The sequence below is a fragment of the Tachyglossus aculeatus genome, chromosome X1 (assembly GCF_015852505.1).
Source record: "Tachyglossus aculeatus isolate mTacAcu1 chromosome X1, mTacAcu1.pri, whole genome shotgun sequence".
In the NCBI taxonomy this organism is placed as follows: domain Eukaryota; kingdom Metazoa; phylum Chordata; class Mammalia; order Monotremata; family Tachyglossidae; genus Tachyglossus; species Tachyglossus aculeatus.
Window position 1 is genome coordinate 45,166,450 of NC_052101.1, and position 16,761 is coordinate 45,183,210.

At 48.1% G+C, this 16,761-nt stretch overlaps 1 protein-coding gene across 1 annotated transcript; it reads right to left on the reverse strand.

Moving 5' to 3' along the window:
* Window positions 1–10,427: 10,427 nt before the first annotated feature.
* IL13 (interleukin 13) lies at window positions 10,428–13,930 on the reverse strand. The gene is made up of 4 exons (XM_038772057.1): window positions 13,781–13,930; window positions 12,148–12,222; window positions 11,162–11,257; window positions 10,428–10,556 (listed from the first exon to the last, which is right to left on the reverse strand). Exons 1-4 carry the CDS (start codon window positions 13,928–13,930, stop codon window positions 10,428–10,430), a joined length of 450 nt encoding a protein of 149 aa, XP_038627985.1.
* Window positions 13,931–16,761: the final 2,831 nt, after the last annotated feature.

Consider the following 16,761-nt stretch of genomic DNA (forward strand, 5'->3'; position numbering starts at 1 on the left):
CTCATTTTTAGTTATTACATAAGCCGGTTTGTGAAAAAAAAAATGCACACACACACAAAAAAAATGCCAGTCCTGGCACAATCAACGGATGCCAAATTTCCCCTCTGATCATAATGAAAAGCTGATAAACTGATGAAATTGATAAACATTTCAGCTCAGTTTTCAGAAAACTCTAACCTTTGTGCCAAAGAGTTTAGTCAAACGGAAATGAGAGCCTCCGAGGAGTGTTGCTAGCCAGTCTGGATCTTTTTCTTTCCTTTTTTTTTTGGTGTGGTGGGGGGCAATTATTCAATCCATTGATGCTAGAGTGATGGAAGCAAACACTGCCCTGAGCAGCTTATGAAACCTAACATACCTAACACAACGCTAGAGGTGTTTGGTGAAGAGTTCACCTACTGGAAGCTAACAAGTGTTGCTCACTTCACAATGAGGCTCCAAGAGCTTCGCTTCAAAATGAAACCAGACAGGTTGCATATCTCCTGCCGCAGAGGGAGGGCTTGCCCAGAGTTGTCCCAGGAACCCGTGTCCTCCCTCAGCCAGCTATGTCCTACCCTACCACCCTGGCCCTGCTTCCCTGAAGCCTCTAACACCCCACTTCAGACCTCATCATCATCATCATCATTATTATTACTATTATTATCATTTTTGTCAAGCATTCAGTATGTGTTGACCACTGTTCTAAGCACTGGGGTAGATATGAGTTAACCAGGTCAGATACACTCCCTGTCCCAAATGGGACTCACAGTCTAAGCAGAAGGGAGAACATGTATTAAAATCCCATATAATAATAATAATAATAGCAATAATAATGATACTCGTTAAGCACTTACTCTGTGCTGAGCACTGTTCTAAGCACTGGGGTAGATAACAAGTTAATCAGGTTGGACACAGTCCCTGTCCTACATGGGGCTCACATGCTGAATCCTCATTTTACAGATGAGGGAACGGAGACATGGAGAATAATAATAATAATAATAATGATGACATTTGTTAAGTGCTTACTATGTACAAAGCACTGTTCTAAGCGCTGGGGAGGACACAAGGTGATCAGGTTGTCCCACGTGGGGCTCACAGTCTTCATCCCCATTTTACAGATGAGGGAACTGAGGCACGGAGAAGTTAAGTGACTTGCCCAAGGTCTTATAGCAGACATGTGGCAGAGTTAGACTTAGAATCCAGTTCCTCCTGACTCCCAGGCCCATGCTCTATCCACTTAGCCACAGTTGAATTAAAGTTAAATTGCTTACCTAAGGTCATACAGCAAACAATTAGCGGAGCCAGGACTAAAACCCAGGCCCTCTGACTCCCAGGCCTAGGCTCTTTCCTCTAGGCCATGTTGCTTCTCATGACTCAGTTTGTGCTCCTTCTCCTTTTCTAAGGAATTCAGATTCATTTACAATCTCCTCCTGTTTCTTTGCTGGGTTCAGAAGCAGTGTGGCCTAGTGGAAAGAACCCAGAACTGGGAGCCAGAAGCCCTGGGTTCTCATCCCAGCTTTGCCACTTACTTGCTTTGTGATCTTGGGCAAAGTCATTTACTTTCTCTGTACCTCAGTTTCCTTATCTGCAAAGTGGGGATTCAATACCTACTCTCTCTCCCACATGCTCTGTGAGCCCCATGTGGGACCTAATTAATCCTCTATCTACCCCTGCACTTAGTACAGTGCTTGGCATATAGTAAATGCTTTAACAAATACCCAGTTATTATTATTATCATAATTATTCAGAAGTATTCCCAGGCCAATGCAAAATGACAGGCTCTTCATGGTTCAGAGTTTGAAGACTGACTCCTCCAGTTCTTCCGGCTCCACGTCTTCCTCTGGGAGATGGGACGGGGGAAATGATGTCCTTTCAACCAGCATGAAGTTGAAGCAGCATGGCGTAGTGGATAAAGCATGGGCCTGGTGTCAGAAGGTCACGGATCCTAATATCCACTCCACCATTTGTCTATTTTGTGATCTTGGGCAAGTCGCTTCACCTCTCTGTGCCTCGGTTGCCTCATCTGTAAAATGGGGATTGAGATTGTGAGCTTCACATGGAACAGGGGCTGTGTCCAACCCGATTTGCTTGTATCCACCCCAGTGCTTAGAACAGTGCTTGGCTCATAGTAGGCACTTAAGAAATACCCCAACTATTATTATTTTTGTCAAAGATGTCCGGTAGCCCCTTTGGCAGGCTCTGAGTAGATGGGCAAATATGGGAAATCAATCAGTCAGTGAATCGATGTATTCATTGAACACTTACGGTGTGTAGAACACTGTACTAAGTGCTTGGGAGAGTACAGTGTGACAGAGTTGGTAAAAATGTTCCCACAGCAAGCTTACAATCTAGATCAATCAATCAATGGTATTTATTGAGCCTTTACTGTGTGCTGAACTCTGTACTTGGCAGAGAACCAGATAAAAGAGTTGGTAGATACATCCCCTGCTCACAATGAGTTTACAGACTAGAGGGAGAGGCAGACATTGATATAAATAAATTATGGATATATCCAAAAGTGTTGTGGGGCTGAGGGAGGAGTAAATAAAGGGTACAAATCCAACAGCAAGGGTGACACAGAAGGGAGTGGGAGAAGAAATGAGAGCTTAGTTGGTGAAGTCCTCTTGGAGATGTGATTGTAATAAGGCTTTGAAGGTAGGAAGAGTGAAATGAAAGCCTTATTAAAAGGACAAGAAGAGGTAGGGCATTCCAGGACAGAGGCAGGATGTGGGTGAGAGGTCAGTGGTGAGGTAGATGTAATCGAGGTACGGTGAGTAGGTTGGCATTAGGAGAGCAAAGTGAGAGGGCTGGGTTATAGTAGGAAGTTAGAGAGGTAAAGTAGGAAGGGGTAAGGTGATTGAGTGTTTTAAAACCTATGGTAAGAAGTATCTGTTTGTTGTGGAAGTGGTTGGACAACCACAGGAGGTTCTTAAGGAGTGAGGAAACATGGATTTTATGGTTTTGTAGACAAATAGTCTGAGCAGGAGAGTGAAGACTGAGCTGGAGTGGGGAGAGACATCAGCAAGGAGGCTGATGCAGCAATTAAGGAGGGTAGGATAAGTACTTGGATCAACGTCACAGTAGTTTTGATGGAGAGGAATGGGTGGATTTTAGGGACATTGTGAAGGTTGAGCCATAGGATTTAGTGTTAGATTGACTCCTCTAGTCAAGGATTGGCTTGTGAGATGGATGGAGGTGTTGGCCACAGTGAGGGGAAAGTCAAGGGAAGGACATGGCTTGGGTGGGAATATGAGGACATGTTAATTATGTGGTGATAGGATAGCCAAGTAGTGATGTCCTGAAGACAGAAGGAACTACTAGACTGCAAAGGAGGAGGGAGATAAGAGCAGGTGATGTAGACTTGGGAATCATCTGCTAGAGGTGATAGTTGAAGCCACGGAAGGAAATGAATTCTCCAAGGAAGTAGGTGTAGATGGAGAATAGAAGGGGACCAAGAACTGAATCTTGAGGGACTCCCACAGTTAGAGGGTGGGAGGCAGAGGAGGAGCCCACAAAAGAAATTGAGAATGAGTGTTAAAGAGAGGAGGAGACCCAGGAGAGGACAGTGCAAATGAATCCAAGGTTGGATAATGTTTCCGGAAGTGGAGGATAGACAGTATAGAAAGCAGCTGAGAGGCTGAGGAGGATTAGGATGGAGTAGAGGCTGTTGGATTGGCAAGAAGGAGATCTTTGGTGACCTTTAAGAGGGCAGTTTCTGTGGAGTGAATGGGGAGGAAGCCAGATTGGAGGAGGTCAGGGAAGGAACTGGAGGAGAGGAAGTGGAGGCAGTGGGTGTGGAAAGCTCACTCAAGGGGTTTGGAGAGGATTTCTTGGAGAGAGATGGAGTGATAGGAGGGAAATGTGGGGTCAAGGGAAGGTTTTTTTTTTTAGCATAGGGGAGACATGAGCATTTTTGGAAGCAGGGGGTATGCAGTGGAATAGGACGGTATGGAAAAATCCTCATCTTCAGTACTGAGTGACTGTTGGATGTAGAGGAATGGGGATTCATTCATTCTTTCAATCATATTTATTGAGCACTTATTGTGTGCAGAGCACTGTACTAAGCTCTTGGGAAGTACAAGTTGGGATCGATGGGATGGGATGGATTAGCATTGTTGGATGCGGATGGGATTGGTTCCTTAGTGTTTGCTGAGCCCCAGCCATGTTAGTCGAGCCTTGTGTTAGGTGTTTGGGGTACACAAATAAAGTTAAGGGCAAGATCTCTCCCTTGGGGAACTTTACAATCTCGCGGGATGGAATGGCATTGAATGGGATGAGATGGGGGAAGACCTGCAGAGTGTGGTGGGAAGAGCACGGATCTGGGAGTCAGGGGACTTGGGCTCTAGTCCCGGATGCACCACCAATCTGCTGGTTGAGTCATCTTGGGCAAGTCACTTACCTTCTTTGAGTCTCAGATTCCTCATCTGTAAAATGAGGATCAAATATCCACTCTTCCTCCTTCTTAGTGAGTCCTATTTGGGGCAGGGTCTCTGGTGGATCTGATGATCAATCAATAATAATGATAATTATGGTATTTGTTAAATGCTTGCTATCAATCAGTGATATTTACTGAGTGCTTTCTGTGTGTAGAGCACTACAGCAAGTGTTTGGGAAAGTATACAACAGAGCTGGTAGATGATCTTGAATCTAACACAGTGCCTGGCTCATGGAAGGCACCTTATAAATAGGAGAAGCCCCCTGAAGTAGAAGATCCCTGCTTAATTTTATATTCTGTGCTCTTTCCCAGAGCTTGTAGTATTGTGTTCTTGCACACAGTAAGAGCTTAATAAATACTTACTACTACTACTACTACTACTACTACTACTATTACTATTACTGCTACTAGTACCAATCAATCAAGCAATCAGTCGTATTTTATTGAGCACTTACTATGTGCACAGCAGTGTACTAAGTGCTTAGGAGAGTACAACAGAATTAGCAAATACGTTCCCTGCCCATACTCTTCCTCTTCCTCCTCCTCCTCATCCTCCTCCAACTACTGAGAAGAAATGTCCACCTGGCTGTCTCTCCTGAGAGAGTTTTCTCTCTTCTCACATTTTCATCAAGGCACAATTACTTGTCAAAGGTGATGACAGTAGTTCTGGAGCTGAGGGATCAGAGAGCTATCGACACCTAGTGGAAAGATTTTGTAAAGTGGCCGAGGTGGAAAGAGAGAGAGAAAGTGTGTGTGTGTGTGTGTGTGTGTGTGTGTGTGTGTGTGTGTGTGTGTGTGTGTGTGTGTGTGAGAGAGAGAGAGAGAGAGAGAGAGAGAGAGTCCCCAGTGGACCAACATCATCTAGTGGAAAGAGCACAGACCTGGAAGTCAGGAAACCTAGTTTTAAATTGTCATTTGCCTGCTGAGTGACCTTGGAGAAGTCACTAGATTATAAGCTCATTGTGGGCAGGGAATGTGCCCACCAACTCTGTTACACTGACTCTCCCAAGCACTTAGTACAGTGATCTGCATGTAGAAAGCGCTCAGTAAATATGATTGATTAACTTCTCTGCACCTCAGTTTTCTCATCTGTCAAATGGGCATTCAATACCTGTTCTCCTTCCCCCTTAGGCTGTGAGTCACATGTGGGACAGGGACTGTATCTGATCTGATTACCCTGTATCTAGTCTAGTGCTTAGCCCAGTGCTTGACACACGGTTAAGTGCTCAGTGAACTGAATCATTATAATCATTAGTGTGAGAGGAGTCCACCACCTCCCTCCCCTGCAGGTCATGAGGGATCTGACTGGTATCTGTGCAGCAGGAGAAAAATGAAGCTGAGATCAGACCTAGCAAAGAATGGATAAGGTTGTGAGATGGATTCACTCATTCATTCAACCATATTTATTGAGTGCTTACTGGGTGCAGAGCTCTGTACAAAGCATTTGGGAGACTACAATACAACAATAAACAGACATATTCCCTGACCAAAATGAGCTTATGGTCTAGAGAGGGGTAGGCAGACATCAATACAAATAAATAAATGACAGATATGTACATAAGTGCTGTGGGCTGGAAGGGGGCAAGGGAGCAAGTCAGGGCACGGCAGAAGGAAGTGGGAGAAGAAGAAAGGAGGGGCTTAGTCTGGGAAGTACTCTTGTAGGAGATGCACCCTTAATAAGGCTTTGGAGTCGGGGAGAGTAATCCTTTCATCCAGAGCCATAGAACGGCTTGTCTCCAAACACCAGGCTGTAGATGGGGCCATTGCAGAATGTGTAGGGGTGTGTGTGTATATGTGTGCATGTCTGACCCTGTGTTGGAGGGCCACTAGATGAGTGACACTGAGGTGTGGGTCCTGGGGGCCCTCAACCCTAAAGAAAGAGTCTCCAAGGGGCACATCTTATTAATTTTTTATGGTATTTGTCTAGCACTTACTACGTGCCAGGCACTGTACTGAGCTCTGCAGAAGATAGATGATAGTCAGGTTGGACACGATCCCTGTCCCACATGGGGCTCAAATTCTTAATCCCTATTTTACAGATGAAGTAACTGAGGCACAGGAAAGTCCAGACAAGAAGTGGAGCTGGGATTAGAACTCAGCTCCTCTGACTGCCAAGCCAGTGCTCTATCCACTAGGCCAGTCTCAGCAGTGGCTCACCCGAAATTGCTGAACTGAAGAGGCAAATGGGAAGGCAAGGAGGGAGGTTGGGGAGAGGCATGGAAGCAAGGAAGAAGAGGGAAGGAGGAGGAAAAGGAAGGGGAGGGGGAGAAGAGAGGAAGGAGGAGGAGGGAAGGGAGAAGAAATAAATCAGTGTTATTTACTGAGCACTTTTCTGCTTGCAAAGCACTGTACTAAGTGCTTGGGGGAGAAAAATGCAATGGAACTGATAGACATGTTTCCTGCCCACAAGGTGGGAGAAGAAGGAGAATGACAGGGCATAAAGTCCCTGCAATACTGTTGAGTAATAATAATAATAACGATAATAGTAATGGTGTTTGTTAAGTGTTTACTAAGTGCCAGTCGCTGTACTAAGCAGTGGGGTGGATAAGATAAAATTGTGTTGGACACAGTCCCTGGTCTACATGGGGCTCACAGTCTTACTGTCCACTTTTCAGATGAGGAATTAATGTACAGAGAAGTGAAATGAGTTATCCAAGATCACCTAGCAAGCAAGGGAGGGAGTCGGGATTAGAACCCAGGTCCTTCTGACTCCCAGGTCCGTGCTCCATCCACTAGACCATGCTGAGGGACCTTCAAAAGCTCCACAGTCCTAATTCCTAAGCCCATGAGGCTTGGAAAGGGGGTGGAAAGAAAAGGGAATATTGGCTGCCCCCTGAGCTGAGGAGATTCCTGGGTGTCTGCAGGGTCTGGGAGTATGCCTGTAACTGGGATGCTGACTGCACAACTGTCCTTGGGTTTTCCTGTCCACCTCCCCCCTCAAGAGGCAGAAGGGAGCGGCTTCCGGCCGCCCTGTGCTGGCTGTCTTTCTCCCGGGTAATGCCAGGGCCTGGGGGCCAGGGGACCTGGGACTCGGGTGTCTGGGGAGCCAGGTGGCTGGTGGAGGCAGGCCCAGAGGAAATGGAGAAGACACACCAGACCAGCTGAGGCTGGGGAGGGGGAACACCGGTTGAACTAGTTACGTCGGGGTGGATGTAGGTGGTGACTGGGCAGTGTGCTCATCATTGAAAAGGAAAAAATCACCAGCCTCGATCTGTTGCTTCCTGTCTCCTTGCTCTCAGTCCCATCCCCTCTTTCTGCCCCCTCCTGTCTCCTCTCCACTCTCTCCTGTCTCATTCATTCAATCGTATTTCAGACATATTTTTTGAACACTTACCATGTGCAGAGCACTGTACTACGCGCTTGGAAGAGTACAATATAACAATAAACAGACACATTCCCTGCCATAACGAACTCTTCTGTCCATCCCTCCAGACTCCTTTCTCCTTCCTCTTGTCTCCTCACTTCCATCCTGTCTCTTCTCTGCTCTCTTCTGACTCCTCTCTGCTCTCTCCTGTCTCATATCTGCCCACTCCCTTCTCCTTTCTGCCCCTTCCTGTCTCATTCATTCAATTGTATTTCAATCGTATGTATTGTTTACTGTGTGTAGAACACTACTAAGCACTTGGAGAGTTCAGTTCAACAATAAGCAGACACATTCCCTGCCGACAACGAGCTCTCCTCTCTGGTTCCTCCTCTCTCCTCTTTGCTCTCTTCTGTCTCTTCCCTGCTCCATCCTATCTCCTCTCTGCTTTCTCCTATCTCCTTTCTCTGTCCTGTCTCCTGTCTGCTCTCTCCTGTCTCCTTGCTGCTCCATCCTGTCCCATCTCTGCCTCCTCCCTTCTCTTCTCTGCTATCTCCTTGCTGTTCCCTCTCTGAGCACCGGCCTCTCTGTGAAGCCCCTGCCCGCAAATCCAACCTCCTCCTTCCTGTCCTGGGTTTGGAATTCTCTGTTCTGGGCTGCCTAGCCAGAATGGAGCAGTCAATCAATGAATGATATTTATCAAATGCATTTTCTGCACAGGGCACTGTACTTAGAGCTGGAGGGAGTACAACAGAGGAACACATGATCTTGTCAGCCTGTGAAAGTGGGGGAATGACAGGAGGGGGTGTACCTCCAATTGGGTTGGGTAGAAGCCGCCTTCCCTCGACCCCGAGAGTTCCGGCCCACTCAACTGAGATTTGGAGTGTGGAAAGGGAGCTGTGAGAGGTGCAGAACTGTTTGTGGAGGGCCCAGGGCGCCTACCCTCAGTGCTCCCCTCCACTTCCAGATGTCACCTATCTGGGGGTAGGAAGGAGGGATGGGGACACTGAGGCAGAATAAGTAAGAAGTATTTGGTAGGGAGTCTAGACTACCAAGTGTCTACAAACAGCTGTTCCCGGGGCTTCCCATTCCTCAGACCTGGTGGTCTCTTCCACAACTGGGGATCCCCCCAAGCCCATCTGCTCTTCCCAAGGTGTAGCAGAGCCAATAGGAGAGCAACTGCCCCTCCCCCTTCAGCTCCTCTCAACCCCCGCCATCACCACTGGTGCCCCACCCTGATCTGGAGTCTCCCCAGTGGTTTCGGGTGGGGGATCCTGAGTAGAACCTGAGGACAGACACCACAACACCTCCGACACACACGATCTCGATTTCAATCTTTATTTACTTGCTGCTCGTTTGACCCAGTTTGGTGACCACCATGGTACGACTGATTCTAGACAGCTGCTCAAAGCAAAGCCTCTCTCTCTTTCTCCCTCTCTCCATCTCTTTCTCCCTATATATATTATGAACTCTGGTAACAAAAGCTTACAATAAAAAATCTATAAATATACATAATAATAATAATAATTGGGGTATTTTTTTAGCGCTCACTACGTATGAAGACACCGTACTAAGTGCTGGGATGGATACAGGATAGCCAGATCGGACAGAGGGTGAACAGGTATCGACTCCCCCTTCTGCAGATGCGGAGACTGAGGCACAGGGAAGTTAAGTGACTTGCCCAGGGTCACAAAGCGGGCAAGTGGCAGAGCCGGGATTAAAACGCAGCTCCCTTAACTTCCAAGTCTGTTCTCTTTCCCCTGGGCTCTGGAAGCAGGGGTCTTGCTCTAGCCTGGCTCTCCTCCTCCTCCTCCTCACTGCCCCAGCTCGGCCTCTCTGTCTTGGAGTTGGCTGATGAGGTAGCAGGCTGCCCAGGACAGGATGGGCGAGGGTAGTGCATGTCCATTTCCCCTTTCCCCTGAGGGCCCAAGCCTCTTCTTCCAATTCTCTCTGCAACAGTATCTCAGTCAAATAGTCCAATCCATCCATCCATCCATCCATCCATGGTATCGATCGATAGGAAGACAAAGGTGTACTTTAAATAACAAACAATAATAAATAAGACCAAGTAGAAATAGTGCTGAGCATCTGCTCTGTGTCTCAGTCTGAGTCTCAATCAGGGCAGAGGGTGGGTCTCCGTCTCTCCCCACCCCGAGCTGAGCCGGGTTCAGCGGGGAAGCCCTGGGCTACGTAATGCTCTCATAGCTGCCTGGAGAGGTCCTGGGGAACTTTTCTCATGGAGTCTCTCTTCCCAGATCCGAATCGGTTGGCCTGGGGAGTCCGCTGAAGCAAGGGCTGTGGTTTGTGCCTCTGTTTGGAGGCCTCTCAGATCGATTCATCCTGAAGCATGCTGGGAGGGAAGGGGCAGTGGAGGGGCAGAGGGGGTGGAGGGGACAGGGAGGGGAATAGTCTGAGGACAGCTGAAAAGGGCCTCTGGAAGCACGAAGGGCAGAGGTCAGAGAGCGGGGAGAGGCTGAGAGGGTGCCATGGAAAAAAAGAAGAAGGCAACTGGGAGGTGGCATTAGCTGAGAGTGAGTCCACTAGGTCAGTACAGAGGGCAGAGTTGAATCTGCCTGGGGAATAACAGATCCACCTGGGGTGAGATTGGAGCAGTGGTGAATGACAGGAGAGATACATGATAGGTATTCATGGACCCTCTCTCTCCCCAGGCCCCCACAAAGACCCTGGTGGGGGGCTTGGCTCAGCTGCAATCCTTTAGGGAGAAGAAGCCTTGGTGGAATGGCCCTTCTTTGTTTCCCGAAAGATTTTCTGGTAGAATGGAAGCATCTTCTTCAGGAACACCTGCAGCTCGACTTGAGTCTCCTGCTTCACTTCACAGCGCACCTGGAGGGAAAGCGGAGGTGATTGGCTGAGCACACGAAGCCAGAAGCCGCTGGCCTAAGCAATTGTCTGGGCAGCCTCCCCCTGCAGAGGCGGGAGCTTGGATTCCACTAGTCACTGCACTGCAGAGGGTCCTGGAGTCCCCGGGAGAAAGAGAGAGGAGACCCCCCACACAACATGCCTCCTCTCCTCTAGAATGGAGAACTGATCTATGGCAGGGTGCAGGGACTGGAGTCCCCCAAGGGAAGGGAGAGTGGACCCACCATCCTACTTACCTCTTCCGCCCCTGGACTGGAATACCAGTCTAAACTGGGGTGGTGGGACTGGAGTCCCCAGGGAAAGGAAGAGTAGACCCCCAATCTTCTACGTCCCCACCCTCACCCCCCTGGACTGGAGGATGGTCTACCCCAGGAGGTGGGGCTAGGGGTAAACTCCCAGGTTGAGCACAGACAGGAAAATCTCCACGAGGTCTCTCCTGTCATTAGGGGTCAGGGCAGGGGACCTCCTTCTTTGGGAATCCTCAGTCCCCCCTTCCCCTCAGCCGGCCCCTTGGAGGCCCTGCCTGACCTCATCTGCTGAACAGGGATGTGAGCTGGAGAGATACATACGTGGGCATCGCTGGGACGCTGCATAATTCTCAGGATGTCCTGGACGGTCTCACAGTCGGAAATGTTCTGAAGGGCTTTGAAAATCTCACAGGACTTCTGGAAAGGCACAAAACCAAGGCATGCATGGAGCAGGCTTATTTTCCCTCCTTGCCCTTTAGAAGGTGGAATTCAGATTCTTAGCTACCCTGCCCACCTGAGCCAGCAAATGGAGTCATTCTAGAGCAGGGCCTCTGGAGCAGGAGACTTCCAGGGGACACCCAGATTCCCTGATGGACCTTGGGGCTCGGGGCCTGCTTATGGAGTGTACACCATTTCTCTGGGAAAGGATGATGTGGGTGCAAGGCGTTGGGCAACTAAAGACCTTTAGAGACTAAGATGGGGGTACAAGAGGCTGGGCTGAGGGGAAAGAATGGGTTAAATATGTCAAGGACAGGGCTTGGTCCCCTGTGACGCTGTCAGAGGGTTGATAGGGAGACTGATGGACTGAGACGACAAGTCACGTGTTTTTGCCTGGATTGGTCTCCCTGGTTCAGAACAGGACAAGAGGCTAGGCCAAGAAGGAACAGGCTAGATGAGAGAAGTGCAACTTTGGACTGCAAGACGGGAAGCCCCAGCCATTAACTGGAATATTCCCAAGTCGGAGAGGTCATAGAAGAAGTAGCATGGCCTAGTGGATAGGTATGGGCCTGAGATTCAGAAGGACCAGGGTTCTAATCCTGGCTCCGCCACTTATCTGCTGTGTAGCCTTGGGCAAGTCACTTAGCTTCTCTGTGCTTCAGTTACCTCATCTGTGAAAATGGGGATTATGATTGTGAGTCCCCTGTGGGGTAGGTACTGAGTCCAACCTGATTAGTTTATTTCTACTCCAGAGCTTAGTACAATGCCTGGCACCTAGTAAGGACTTAATAAGTACCATTTTTTTTTTTAAAGAGGAGACAGCCCCTTCAGGACGGGCCTCTAACATCCTCCCTCTCGGAATCTCTTACCTGGCTCTCAGCTTCCTTTTGTGCCTTTTCCCAGTCAAAATTGACTTTCCACACCATACTGTCATTGCACAGGGACTAGGGAAGCAAATGGAAAGTTCTTGTGATTACGTGACCAGAGAGGGGAGCATCGTTTGCTGCTTTTGAATTTCTTGGGGGTAATTAATAAATAGGTCTGTGGCAGTGACAAGCTACATGAGATTCCTGATTAGATTTTCTTCTATTCAAGACTCTCTGTTTCCGCTCCCCGCCCCCGGTGTGATAGCTGCAGACACTCTCGCCTGTCATCTCCTACTGCCCTTTCACCTCCTCAGGCCCAGCACACATTCACATCTCTCTTCCGGAGCCCTGCTATGCTTCTCTCCCTGAAACCCATGGGCTGGTGGACTTTCAGCAGACACCGCAGCCCTGGGACCCAAGGCTGCCAGTCTAAGGGATATCATGCCAGTGGCTCTGGTGCCTTCTGGGAGCCCAGTGGGGATTCATGGGCTCTTCATCTTATGATGACCCCTGACAACCTGGAGATGCCTCTCCTCACAGCTGGCCCTGACCAGGGGTGCTGGGAGGAAGGAAGCCCAAAGGTGAGCAGCAGAGATCATCACAAATGGCCATCAAAAACCATCACTGCTTCTTTATAAACCTCAGAGGTGGCTGGTAGACGGGAAGCACCGGGGTTGGTTTCTGAGGGTTTCTGTGCTCTCTGCAGCCTCCTCTGCTCTAAGTCCTCTCTCCCCTCCTCCAACCCACCCTTTCAGTCTTATGTTTGTTCTGCTCTACGGTACCATAGCACAGTCAGCTCTGCTCTTTCCCAGAAGACTCTGAGGCTTTCCGGGCAATGTCAGGGCCGGCAGATTCCCAGAGTTTGGGGGCTTGAGCCCTGTTCAAATCTAAATGATTTTCTAAATGATTAGAAAAAAAATTGATGAAAAAGAGCTAGCAGCTTCTATGCCCCGGACAATTGGAATGGGCAGAGGGAATCATGGCCGGAAATGGGGGTGTTCCCACTGGTGGCTTTGGTTCCAATTAGGAATTTCACAGGAACCAAATTCCATCGAGACTGAAGAGGCCCATTCTATGCATTGTCGTGCTCAAGAACTAGGGTCGGCAGGCATGCTCACTGCCTCCCTTCCAACAATCCCGTCAGAAAATTGGTTAATCAACCACCTCTCGAGGAATTAGCCTGTTTTCTGCAACTGATGGATCAATTGTATTTACTGAGCATTTACTGTATGCAGCCCGCTGTACTAAGCATTTGGGACGGTATAGTTATAACAGAGTTGGTAAACATGCTCCCTGCCCACAAGGAGCTTACCTCTGGACTGTAAACTCCTTGTGGACAGGGGATGTGTCTGTTTATTGTTAAGTTGTACTTTTCCAAGTGCTTAGTACGGTGCACCGCACACAGTAAGCACTCAATAAATACAATAGAAGGAGTCAGTAACCTACACGGTCCATGGCCACCTCTGCAGACCTGATCACTACAGCAACGAGGGTCTTCGGCTGTCTCTCCCAGCTGCACCTGCCCCCCATCCCCACAGGCCCTCTGCCCTCAGCAAGATGGAGAGCTATTGCCAGCCTCGGTCTAACAGTGGCATCTCAGGAACCGAAGGGCATGGTGGGCCAGCTTCAGGCTTACCTGCTTGTTGGGAAGGTTTAGGCCAGACAGGTAGCTGATTAATTCTTCCAGTCGCGCATTTTCTTTGTTCCTGGTCACGGGCTTGGCCGAAATGCAATTGATCCAGAAGACAGCCAAGAGGACAACTGTGAGGTTCGCGGATGGGACCATCTTGGCTTAGCACGAGAGGAGGAGGAAGTGCTGGGTCAAGGCCGAGCTGGGTTGGGCTTCTTGGGTGGCCGAGGACTTTTATAGGTGGAGAGGATGACGCTGCTTCCAATTCTGATGACTAGCAAAATCATCAAACCTCATCTTGATGTTATCATGTTTAGCTCGTGGAAAATATTGAAAAATTCGGGGCCTGAAAGGAAAGCGTTTGATTTATGACGGAAGTATTAATTAGAAAGTATGATACTTTTTTGGCGAGGAGCTTCATTGGTGCCCTTGTAAGGGTCGTTCCCTTCTGTCATACTTCCTGATGGAGGCGATATGGACGGATCTTCTATTTTGGGAACTTTTTGAGGAGTTGATGAATCCCGTTGACCGCACCACTGACTGAGCCAAGGATCAATTTGGAAATAATGAGGCGATGGCTTGTTCCCCCTTAGGAGATTAGTTCCTTTTAATTAATTCAATTAATGTCAACTTTAGTTATTTTTTTATAGTATTTGTTAAGCGATTACTATGTGCCAGGCGCTGTACAAAGGACTGGAGTAAATATAAGCCTATCAGGTTGGACACAGTCCCTGTCCCACGTGGGGTTCACATTCTTAATCCTCTATTTTACAGATGAGGTAACTGAGGCACAGAGCAGTTGAGTGAGTTTCCGAAGGTCACACAGCAGACAAGTGGCAGAGCTGGAATTAGAACCCAGGTTCTCTGACTCCCAGGCCTCTGCTCTTTCCACACTCCTTCTCTAGTTCTTCTTCGAGTTCCTGACTTTGGCTCTCCTAAGTTTGTTCCCTGGATGACTGAATGAAAGGGGTGATGTGACAGCTGCTGCCTGTAAACCTGGATAGATTCATTCATTCATTCAATCGTATTTATTGAGCGCTTACTGTGTGCAGAGCACTGTACTAAGTGCTTGGGAAGTACAAGTCGGCGACATATAGAGATGGTCCCTACCCAACAACGGGCTCACAGTTTAGAAGCTCCAACCGGACCACCCAACGTCAAGAAACAGCATGGTCTAGTGGGTAGAGCCAGGACCAGGGACAGGTCGGACTTGGGTCTTAACTCCTGCCACTTGTTGTTTGTGTGACCTTGGGCAAGTCACTTCACTTCTCTGTCCTCAGAAACTCACTCTCCCCACCTTCAAAATCTTATTAAAAGCATATCTATCTCCTCCAAGTGGCCTTCCCTGACTAAGCTCTTATTTTCTCTTCTCCCATTCCCTTCTGTGTCACTCTTACATTTGGATTTGCAACCTTTATTCACACATCCCTCAATCACACAGCCCACATGCATGTATCCACAATTTATTTACTTATATTAGCCTCTGTCTCCCCCTCTAACCTGTAAGCTTGTTGTGGGCAGGGAACGTATCTATCCCCTCTCCATCGCCTCTACTCCCTCCCTCTGCTCTACCCCTCCCCCTCCCCACAGCACTTTTGTATTTGTACATATTTATTACTCTATTTTATTAATTATATGTATAGATCTATAATTCTATTTATCTATTTTGATGCTATTGATGCCTGTCAACTTGTTTTGTTTTGTTGTTTTGAGCCCTTCTAGACTGTGAGCCCATTGTTGGGTAGCGATTGTTTCTATGTGTTGCCAAACTACTTTCCAAGCACTTAGTACAGTTCTCTGCAGACAGTAAGCGCTCAATAAATACAACTGATTCAAAGAACGGTGTTATATTGCACTTTTCCAAGTGCTTAGTATAGGGCTGTGCCCACAGTAAGCACTCAATAAATACAATTGATTAATTGATTGATGAGTTATCTCATCCGTCAAAAGGGGATTTTGAGCCCCATGTGGGATTTAAACTGAGTCCAACCTGATTATCTTGTGTCTAACCCAGCATTTAGTGCAGTGCCCAGCACATAGTTAGTACTTAACAAATGTTATAAAAAAAATCCCCAACCTAAGCAAAACAAAACAAATAAAAAATCCCCAGCCTCCAGGAAGAACTGAAGCTACACTGTCCCAAATACAATTGAGCTTATCCAATGGGACCTGAGCACTGTCCTGGGTGTTTGTCCCGGGTGTTTCACTGACAGTGAAAGACAGGGTCCTTGCCCTCAGGGAGCTTTCAATCTTGGGCACGAATCTGCTTCAGAGAAGAAACTCCATCCCTTTGGTCACTCTTCCCTCCTTCTAATCTCAGCCCCTCGTGACTTTGGACAGGGTCTGCTGGCTTTTGTGACTAAAGAAGGCCAGGATTAAACACGTAAACCAGGAATCAATCAATCAATAGCATTTATTGCACACTCATTACGTGCAGAGCACTCTACTCAATACCACAGATTTGGTAGACAGGTTCCCTGACCATGATGAGCTCAAAGAGATACTTAAGTAGCTTCCCAGCTTCTTCAAGCAGGAGACAAGCCCCTCTTTCTCAAGAGGCTGTCCTCGATTGTCCTGCTCCTCATGATCAGGATCCCCATTGCTTCGTGGGGATTAGAGCAAGGTAGGAGGCCTAATCAGTGGTATTTATTGATCTCTTTCTGCATGCAGAGCCGTGTCCTAAGAGCTTGGAAGAGTAACAATAATAATAATAATAATTGCGGTATTTGTTAAGCTCTTACTATGTGCCAAGCACTGTACCAAGTGCTGGGGTAGATACAAGGTGATTGGGTTGGACACAGTCCGAGTCCCACATGTGGCCTACAGTCTTAATTCCCATTTTATAGATGAGGTGACTGAGGCCCAGAAAAGTGAAGTGTCACCCAAGATCACCCAGCAGACGAGTGGCGGAGCTGGGAATAGAAACCAGGTCCTTCTGACTCCCAGGCCCGTGCTCTATCCACTAGGCCATGCTGCTTCCCATACAA

What these genes read in the sequence shown, in the direction of transcription:
- IL13 (XM_038772057.1), bottom strand. Translation starts at nt 13,930, where the DNA reads ATGGTCCCATCCGCGAACCTCACAGTTGTCCTCTTGGCTGTCTTCTGG. An exon ending in TAAACCTTCCCAACAAGCAG is followed by an intron (nt 12,223 to 13,780) that starts GTAAGCCTGAAG and finishes TTGCTTCCCTAG; the next exon opens with TCCCTGTGCAATGACAGTAT. An exon ending in AGCGTCCCAGCGATGCCCAC is followed by an intron (nt 10,557 to 11,161) that starts GTATGTATCTCT and finishes CTTTCCCTCCAG; the next exon opens with GTGCGCTGTGAAGTGAAGCA.